The 11092-nt window shown below is 33.3% G+C and overlaps 1 protein-coding gene across 2 annotated transcripts; it reads right to left on the bottom strand.

Moving 5' to 3' along the window:
- Positions 1-551: 551 nt before the first annotated feature.
- LOC128222529 (uncharacterized) lies at positions 552-9439 on the bottom strand. 2 transcript variants are annotated; one of them, XM_052931575.1, is made up of 4 exons: positions 9419-9439; positions 7925-8040; positions 7234-7386; positions 552-6668 (listed from the first exon to the last, which is right to left on the bottom strand). In XM_052931575.1, the coding sequence occupies exon 4, from the start codon at positions 6045-6047 to the stop codon at positions 2853-2855; it is 3195 nt and encodes a 1064-aa protein (XP_052787535.1). In that variant the 5' UTR covers positions 6048-6668; positions 7234-7386; positions 7925-8040; positions 9419-9439; the 3' UTR covers positions 552-2852. The 2 variants fall into 2 exon arrangements, with proteins under 2 accessions (XP_052787535.1, XP_052787536.1); XM_052931576.1 differs by lacking the exon at positions 9419-9439 and adding an exon at positions 7599-7671.
- Positions 9440-11092: the final 1653 nt, after the last annotated feature.

The following is an 11092-nucleotide window of genomic DNA, read 5'->3' on the forward strand; positions in this document are numbered from 1 at the left end:
ATAAGGACCTGCATGTTGCACCCGACTTGTTACCTCTATGTGCCGAACATCTGTGTCATTTCAGAATCCCCTCTTAGAGATAAGGACCTGCGTTTTGCACCTCTTAGAGATAAGGAAATTGCGTGTTGCACCTGACTTGTCACCTCTATGTGCCCAACAACTGTGCCATTTCAGACTCCCCTCTTAGAGATAAAGACCTGCGTGTTGCACCTGACTTGTCACCCCTGTGCCGAACATCTGTGCCATTTCAGACTCCCCTCTTAGAGATAAGGACCTGCGTTTTGCACCTCTAAGTGATAAGGACCTGTGTGTTGCATCGGACTTGTCACCTATATGTGCCGAACATCTGTGCCATTTCAGAATCCCCTCTTAGAGATAAGGACCTGGGTGTTGCACCTGACTTGTCACCTCTATGTGCCGAGCATCTGTGCTGGTTTAGAACCCCCTCTTACTTGATAAAGTCTTAGGTTATGGATGGATGGAGTCAGACAGAGCATTTGGAATATGCTCACCTTTGGGGAGATAAAAAGACAGATTTTGTAAATGTTTCGCACTTTATTAGCAAATAAAATCATGAATTCACAAATACTTATTTGCTAGCACAAGACAGGAATGTAAATACCCAAACAATTATTTCAAACTTCAGAAATAAATAACATATTCAGATCTTAAAGTAAATCTAAAAAATACAAAAATCACACAAAAGCTTAGACTTCAGTGTTTTTGTATAAACAAATTTATAAAAGTGTTACACTTGATTCCATTATAACCAATATTTTACCATAATTAATTGTTAAAGTACATTTAATAGTCAATTACCTGAAATTTACCCTATTTAAATGATAAAAGAATTTTACAGTAGAAAGTACGCAGAATTTCTCTTCATTTATTTTCCTTTATTTTCAAACAAAGAATAATTTTTTTTATAGATTTTTCTCATAATTTTTCCCTGCATATTATCTACAGTAAAATATACCCGTACAAATAGTAGTTTGCACCCCCTCTAATAACATTGTTGACCAAGAAGTGTACGCTTCAAGTTAATAGTATTCCGTTCTAAATAAAAAAAAAAACTTCTAACATTTAAATATTGGATTTTGGATGCAAATACAGATTATAAGGAAATAAAAACTTTGAAATGAAGTTTTTTACCCGGTTTTTGTCCTGAATTTTCCCCCTGCATTTTGAAATTTGGTATACAAATTTAAAGATGTAAACCCTGAAGTTAAACAATGCCATATAATTCAATACACTGTTTACTGAATTTTATTCATTAGAAATTATATAGGTTTTTACAATAACCAATAACACATTTCTGATTAGGGTAAAAATATGAATATGATTTGTGTTAAACATAGTGAAATAAAAAAGATTAACATTGATTACCAGTATATGAATCATTATTAATGTAATTCTAAGTAATGTTATGACGATTGTTTGCTGAACATAAATACATACTTATAATAAAAACTATATTAAATAGCATAATAACATAGTTTTGTGCCAGTACAGTTATAGACAGTTCATGTTAAAATAATGAAAATATATAATTACTGCACATTATTTTCATCATATTCAACTTTTGGTATGAGAAAAGTAAACAGTGATGAAAATATCGGCCACTGACTACCGGTATACTCTTTAATTGAACTACAGAAGACAAAAAATAGAATAGTTGTTAAAACGAACAACCTGTGAGAGTGCAGCTTTAAACTTATCCTTAGAAATGCCTTAGTGAGTCCAATGTTTATGTAACAGTCTAATCAAAATATTCAGAATCTGGTCATAAAGTTAATTCTATTGAATACAGGTTTTAATCCTGAACTATACCATCCTTTGATTTCTCAGGGTGGTCTTTATTGAAAGGAATTATTGCGCAAAGCAGAATTTATCAACTTAAAAGACACCAGAAATTGAAACAGCGAGGAAACTCTAAAACATTTTAATTCTGTAGAACATTAATTTTGACCAAGCAATGAATACACATTTTCTACATACTATTCTTAATTAATTGAAAAAAAGAGTACAATAATTATGTAACATAACTGTTAACTGAAAAAAATCACAACACATAATTCTTAATTATTATGCAAAAGAAAATAAATAATCGTACATGTTTAACATATACTACATTCAATATTTTATCCATTCATGTATACCATAGTCAATATTTTATCAATATTCATCAGTACATATACCAGTCAATATTTTATCAGTTTATGTACATGTATACCATATATTCATTATTTTACAGTAAACACATACTGTATATTCAATTTTTCGTATTATTTTACTTAAATTTGACATTTTATCTATACACGTATACGGTATTTTCAAAATTCTTGAATAAATTTAAAAAAAATCATGAACAAACTATTTTCTGCTTAATTGAACTGGATACATTTGCAAGAAATTTCACAAAATGAATGTGACTGTCCCCTTTGATCTTAAAGGGGTTACACACCAGATGATACATTTGCAATAGAAAAATAGCATCAGTATATTTATCTGTACTCATAAACAGATATGATTTAAATTGGGAAACTGTTATGCACTATTTTAAACAAGAACACACAGATGAGGCAGCAACATGTTTCTTGTGTTTATTATTTAACCCAAGTAAAGTGAATGTGTCATTGGCCTCCTACTGGCTCTCACTGATAATTCCTGGCTGGTTTTTGCTTTAGTGCATGCTGCTATAAGATCTATTTTTACCCAAGTCCAGTACACTTTTTTTATATGGTAAGCATTTTGGTCTTGTTTTCCAGTTTTTACATCTTGCAGTATGAGTAAAAATAAATTCCATTTTTTCAATCACTTGAACACTTCATAAAGATTTTCAAACTCTTTCTTTACATCAAAGGTATTCCTAACTGTCTGTAGGCCGCTTGTAGATATTGTTGGGCCAATCTTTGTGCTTCATCTTCAAAACCATCATCAGTACCATTTGTAGCTGTATGACTAGAATTAGTGCCTTTACCAACAGTTCTCACCTTCTTTTCCATTTCTTCAACCTTTCCCTCCCTTTCTGCTAAATGTCTTTTCAACTTTTCCACAGAACTACTTTCATGGGAACTACTTTCTTGGATACTATGTTCATTGGAACTACTTTCTTGGGAACTATTTTCTTCTATTACATTCATCAGGTGGGAATACATATTTGAACTGGCCCCTGAATTCCCAACACCAATCATTTGTCCAAGTCCAGGAACCATATAAGGAGTCATAGTTGGCAGAATGCCAAAACTTGCACCCGGAATGGAAAGTCCCATATTTCCAGGGAAACTTGGCACAGATCCTGGTTTTATTGCACTATTGTCATTCACATTGTAAGCAGGATGCAGGTCCCTACTATACTTTGTAATCCATCCAGATAATGTTCCAATAGGAATATTCAAAACCCTTGCGGTAGGGCGGATTCCAACCAACTTCGAGCATTTCACAATTTCAATCTTTTCTTCAATAGTTATATTCTTAAATTTTACACTCCTAGCTACTTCAATCTTCTTCAAAATATCATCAAACTTTTCCTTAAACAGACATTTAATGGCAGTAACTTCTGATTTCTCCACTCCATCCACACATAAAGGAGACTTTCCAGCCAACATACTTGGACTTTGTGTTGAACAAACACTGCTATTTCCAAATGGGCTGGACCCATCATTGGACAAATCATGTTCACTGAGATTCGACGACGATGACACGTCTAACTGTGGTGATGTTTTGTTAAAAACTGACTCACTTGCTGGAGATAGGTACACATGGTATTTTGTATTCCAACCAGAAAGTGTCCCAGTTGCAAGTCCTAATATTTTCCCGACCTTCCGCACACCGACCCGTTTCCCATATCTACACACCTCCATTTTATCATCCGCAGACAGGTGTTTGTACTTGTTACCTTTGCACTGCACCACTCTATAAAACAGGGCCTTAAATTCTTCATTATTCTCTAACTCAGTACTCGCCATTTGATCCTTACTTTCCTCATAGAGTTTATCAATATCCGGAGGTTTATACATAACTACACTATTCTCGATCATGTGATCTATCTCATCCTTTGGTGTTGCATCAACTGGCTCATCATTTATCTCGACCTTGGGTTTAATGAACAATAGTCTACTCTTTGTTTCAGTTTGAAAATGTGCCTCATGAATTTCATTCTCAGTTTTACCAGATTTCCTTCTTCTAGCCTTCGAAATTGGCTTAGATGAAGAACCAGCACATCCATTCTCATCAAAAACCAACTGTCTCGAAGATTTACCCAGTGTCTCAAGTTGTTTGGCACCATTTTCCTCATCTTGATTTGAACTACCGAAACTAGAATTAGAAACCTCCTCTTCCCCTTTAACAACATATGGAAACTGCCTCATCCAACCAGAAACTGTCCCTAGAGCCACGTCAAGACATCTTGCCATCTCTCTTACACCTACCAGCTTAGCAAACCTTGAAACCTCAAACTTGTCTTGCTTACTCAGTCCCTTAAACTTACTCTCTTTGTGCTCACGAACCTTTACACAGAGGGCTTCAAATTTTTCATTTCCCACCATGCAATTTTTCCTACGCCTCTCATCTATTTCCTCTAATGAGTCCAAATCTTGCCTTGTCCACATGGAAACTGCAGACTTTGACACATTGTAAATATTGGCAGCTTGTGTGACTCCATTACTTTTAGCATATTCAGCAATCTCTTTCTTCTCAGAAATAGCAATTTTCCTATATTTGTGAGACCTGAACTCTCTCAATTGTCTGATCACCTCAAGGTTTTCTCTCTCCGAATTGATACCATCAGCAGACACTTGAAGCATATTTGTTTTCAGCAATGATGGTGAAAGTTTGTTCAGAAGATCAATATTTTCTGTGGATAATCCCAATCCAAGCAATTGTTTCTGAAATTCATTTCCATCATTTCCAAGCAGAGGGGATGATTTCAACACTGTAGAGTAATAAGTATCATTACCTTCAGCCAGTTCGCTAACACAATCTGAAGATTTGCTATCCTCTGTCCCAGTTATGTCACTAGCTATCACTGAATGTTCTCCTGCATCTACATCTACCTGAAGTCTATCTTCAATGTGGTCAGTATTTGCCTTAATACTGAGCTCTTGAGATTCATAAATAGCATCAACATCTTCACTCACATCAAGTATTTCTTGTGGATTTTTTTCTACACTCGTGCAAACTTTTCTTTCAACCAGCGCTATCCTCTTAGGTTTTGATTGCTTTCTTGATTTTTCATGCTTCGTTATCTTATGTTTTGGTGCAATGTCATCAATTTCATCAGCTAAGTCTTCCACATTTTCAGCTGAAACAAGTTCAAAATCATTAATGTCTTCTGTCACAAGTTTTTTAGGAACATGTTGTTTTCTAGATGACCTTTTTGAATCTTGCTGTTTTATCTTCACAAACATTTCATCCTGGACATGTTCATGTGATTCACTATTGTCTTCAGATCTGTTTATTTCATTATGCTGAAAAATACCTTCATTTATGCCTGAGCTTTTGTTTTCTGAATTTAAACTCTTGAAACTGTTCAAAGTAAAAGAGCCACTTAGATCACTTGAACGTGATTCTTGATCATCAAACATGGCTATCCTTGGCTTTCCTTCTACAGAGTCTTTGAATTGTACGTTTTCAATGGAATTAGAGTCATTGCTCCCACTTTCTTCTACATTGTCTAGATTTGATTGACTTGAATTAGCAATTGATCCATCCACTTCATCACGTTTTGGGCTTTCAATTTCATTTTCACTTTCATTTCTGCTTTGAGAGTAATGCTTCTCAATTACCAAATCTTGTTTCAATTTCTTGTTGGGGGAATCATTTTCTTCCAAGGAACCTTCCAGTGCCTGACTATTGTCTCCAAGCTTTCTTTTCATCACAATTTCCATGAACTTTTCTGGATCAAACTTTGGCTTTGCATGTGCTTCAGAATTCAGATCCAATTCTCTATTGTAATCAAAATTTCGAGATTCGATACCCTGGACTGTGTTCCTTTCATTCAGTCCAGTACTTTCTTCATTTTCAATATTAGGATCCTCCATTTTCATAAATGGAACCGTCCAATAGTGAGAAATAATCTTAAAGTTTAAAAGATGGCTAACAAAATAAATGTCAAGTAAACAAGGATATAAAATATAAATAACAGATCTACATTAAGGATACAGTCATGAAATAGAGATTCAATTAATAGCACTGAGATTAAAATAATAATTCTAAAACCTACAAAACTTGCTGCAAAGTCTGATAAGTCTTGATAGACTATTTACTAACAAGACAAGTCTGTATAGACTATTTACTAACAAGACATGTCTGTATAGACTATTCACAAACAAGACAAGTCTGTATAGACTATTTACTAACAAGACAAGTCTGTATAGACTATTCACAAACAAGACAAGTCTGTATAGACTAGTTTCTAACAAGACAAGTCTCTATAGACTATTTACTAAAAAGACTAGATAAGACTTTTTTACTATAACTTTTAACAAGATTGTTTAAAAACCATATAGAAAACATTAAACATGAAAATCCCTATGGGTCACATTTGGCGGGTTCAGGTAAACCACAGTTCTATTTTTTCCATTTCTGTTCAGGAACAGCTCCCCTTTTTCGAAGACTATACGTCATTTCAACGTCATCATCAGAATCATTGATGTTCAGCTGTATTCCTGAAATATGTAGGAGAAAAATTTGAATATAATTTCCTCTGATTTACAATAATTAAATAGCTGAAGGTACGGCAAATCACTGATAACTTTTAGGCCCAGATTGGCTTTTACATGGCCAAGATTGAATCACAATACAGCCCATATTGACATAGAAAATGGCCAAGGGTAGAAAGTGTTATGTATATTGGTGTATATTCTGCAAATAAGATATAGAAACTAGTTTAATATTCCGCAATGACCCCATGAACATGTCTTTCACTGATCATTCCAAGGTGGGGAGGCAGCGATGCCAATATTTATTGATAAAGCTATCTGTTGTCTGTCAATGTTGTTTTGAGACCATTTTATATATTTTATGTCATTGAACAAGACTCCATAATATCCTAAAATTTGAGCTCTGAAATCTAATCGTAAATGTATATGAAGTCATATATGTCAAAAGGTTGTATCTGAAAATGGCCATTTATTTTTGTGGTTCTTGGGCCACTGGTTTGTATCTGTAGTTTTCATTGTATTACCATATACTACTTACCTCAGTGCGACATAAAATGAGTGTCATCTTTACCTCTATTGCAAGACTGGACCCTCGAAAACTTTCATCACAGGTGATGGTCCTATCGGTGATGTAGGTCCTGTAGCTTCTGTAGGTCACATAGGTATTGTAGGGCCTGTATGTCCCGTCGATCACTTATCTTCAGGGGTCATCTCCAAAACACAGCTGAAATTAACAAAATCAAATTTTTAAACATCTATGCTTATTATTGGCAGAAAAGATGTGTATCAAGATTTACACTTTCATGAATACATTTCTTACGACTGCGCTATGTATCATTTAAAATGGTAAACATAGAACTTATAGCTTTATTAAGTCAAAAGAAATGTACATGATAACAACAGAATAGTTTAAAGGAACAACTATTTATAAAATACCTATGAGAAATTTTAAGCAGCAGAATGAGAGCAGTGGAACAGGATGTACATCTCAGTAAGACCATGGCACCAGCTGAGAAAATATTTGTTGTAATGTGAAGTAGACTATGGGTTGATCTTACTTATGGTTTGCATTGTCTAAATGTATTCAGTTGTACTGTGATGCTTGTCGAGAATAAATGTGTGTAAAGCTTATGAAATCATAAGTTATTACAATAATTATTAAACGCTCAAGACATTGTGCCGCTTTAACCAAAAATCCTGCAGTTGACCTGTCATTGCCTGGTAACTGTCAAAATGCAGTTTTAGTTCAGAAAATAACTTACTTGTAGTTTATATTAAATCCAGGCACTCTAGTTTATATTCTTTCTTAAAAGACAGCATCATGTCAAGTAGACCAAGAAATTTTGGCAGCCGAACAGCATGACGGTTTCTTCTTAAGCTGAAATAAATATGGTACACTGAAAAAAGTGAATAAATAAATAGTTCACAAAAAACAATATTCTAAATTTAGTGTTTACTGAAAAGAACATTAAAATAAGTGTTAAAACAAAAAAAGTACACTAAAATTTATGTTTAAAAAATAATAAACTATTACTTAAGTAAGTGTTTTAAGCCAACAGGTGGGTTTTTTTTTACTTAATTCAAGGCATATCAAGTAAATCATTTGTTTGAGGTGGTCAGTCACTCATTGATTAGAGTATAAGAGGTGACCGGGTTTCAATCCACACACAAAGCTTCATACTATATACTGGTTATTATCCAGGAATGGTCAATGGTTTTTATTATATTTACATGTACATAGCAGATTTTAATCTGTGCAGAACTGTCATAATTGAAGCTTCTCAGACTTATGTTACAGTATTTGTTCATCACAGCACGTAAATAAATATTTTACCTTTAATATCTCTATTTTTTTTATTGATAAAGAATAATTCATAACAACAAAAAGTTCCATTGTAAACCTATTGCAAAGTTCTGTCTCAGTTAATACAGACTATTTTTTTAGTGGCAGAAGGACACATGTGTCTGCAAAAACTGTAACATATCTTCTGAAAAGCTTTTAACAGCAAACATCTGCTTGAATTAGATTCATCTATAACATGCAGTAGAATACACAGGCAAATCTACATCTACAGCATAATTCGTCTCAGTCACACTGAACTTTGATGCCCCAGGTGGTTACAGGTCAAGGAAGGGAAGAAGGGATATGAAACAGATAATTAAAAGAGAAACGCAAGTGCATCTTTTTTTCTATGATATAATCTAATTTTAACATGTACTGATGTTGATTTTTATGTATATTTTAACTCTTTTTTATCATTAAAATATTTTTTGATTTAAAATGTAATTAAATAAAAGATCATTTCAATAATTATTGCACTGTGGTTGCCATGAATAAAAGTTAATGTCGTACAGTATTTCCCCATGTCAGGCCTCACTGCATAAAATTATCTGAACGCACTGATGAACGGACATGACAGAATTACATATTTCAAACAAACTCCGACCAAGCTTCAAACAAATTTAAAATTCAAACATCATAGAACACATTTTTGAAACAAATTTAAACATATCAGGCGATTTTAAGCGTTAAAATTCAGTTAATTGTCACACGCACAGACACATGAAAAAGAGACGAACGTACGGACAAAGAGGGATCAATATTTTGTGGATTTTCGTCATTTTTCGGTATACAAACAAGCAAAACGACATATAAAACGAAATCTTACATAAATTACGATAAACATGGCAAAGATAAAAGCGAAATGTTTACAAACAACCGAAAAATTGATAAAAATAAACCTGTGAAAACCCACCTGTCTTACTGTAAAATGAGGTCACCCAGCTTCGCTTTGTAAAGAGTTTTTTCATTGGTTCATTGATTCTCTCAAGAGAGGCCCCTCGAGGGGTGCCTTTTGTAAAAAAATAAATAATTAATTATACGTAGTAAATGAAGTAAAGGATGAATGAGAGTAAATGGATCTACCATTTAAATAAATAAGAAAATTAATAAATATACAAATAAATAAACAGATGTAATAAATAAATAAGTAAGTTATTATATAAATAAATAAATAAATAAATAAATAAATAAATAAATAAATAAATAAATAAATAAATAAATAAATAAATAAATATAAATAAATAAATAAATAAATAAATAAATAAATAAATAAAAATAAAATAATAATAAACAAACAAACAAACAAACAAACAAATAAATAAACCAGCCAACCAACCAACCAACCAACCAAAGAACGAACTAATGAAGTAATGAATGAAGTAATGAATGAAGGAATAAATACCAAAAAAAAACATTAAAAAATGAATACATGTAGGATTTAAAAAAAATAAAAAAATACATTTTTATAAATTTAAAAAACTTATATTTTTTTCACTTTGTACCAGCCTTTTGAATCAAAGGCATATATAACTCCTGAACATGAATATTTTTAAGTATGTGATTAAATTAAGACTGCAATAACTGTTGATACATTTGGATAGGGGTAGATCCAGGATCAGACATTAGAGGGGGCGTAACTAAGGGGTGTAACCTTTTGACTTGCGACCCTCCCTCAAAACCAATATATATTTTGTTTAAAGTGTTGGCAGGGGTGTGTGGGGGTACTTTTCTCCCTAGAAAATGTTAACAATCCGAAATGATGCATTTTTGGCATATTTTATTACCTTATCTCCTACATTTAAATAAAAAGTAAATTTGGACAATTTTAAGAGATGTAGCTACACAAACAGGTATATAACTGTATGCATACTGGGAAGAGGTGAACTATGGTTGTGTAATTATCTTGTAGTTTTTTATACATCGACAACATTATAAAAAAACAAGCATTTTTTCCCTCATTAAACAGACAAGCTGAACTAATCTAGAATGCATGTAACTACAATGTTGTGAAAATATGAGGAACAAAAGCTGTCACAGTATGTGACAAATGCCCCCGAATGTGACATTGACCTTTGAACAATGTCAGTATATAAAAAAGGGAAGAAAATAGCAATGAAATTTCCATTATGTCTTACCAACATGGCTGGTGCATTTGCAAGACTACATGGCCTTATGTCTTACTAATATGGCTGGTGCATTTGTAAGACTCCAATCATGGCATTTATGATGTCTAACCAACATGGCCGGCAAATTTGCAAGACCACATGGCATTATGTCTAACCAACATAGCTGGTGCATTTGTAAGAACACATGGCATTATGTCTAACCAATGAGGCTGGTGCATTTGTAAGAACACATGGCATTATGTCTAACCAATATGGCTGGTGCATTTGCAAGACAACATTGCATTATGTCTAACCAACACAGCTGGTGCATTTGCAAGACAACATGGCATTATGTCTAACCAACATAGCTGGTGCTTTTGCAAGACAACATGGCATTATGTCTAACCAACATAGCTGGTGCATTTGCAAGACATCATCGCATTATGTCTAACCAACATAGCTGGTGCATTTGCAAGACAACA

The sequence above is a fragment of the Mya arenaria genome, chromosome 16 (genome assembly GCF_026914265.1).
Source record: "Mya arenaria isolate MELC-2E11 chromosome 16, ASM2691426v1".
NCBI lineage: Eukaryota > Metazoa > Mollusca > Bivalvia > Myida > Myidae > Mya > Mya arenaria.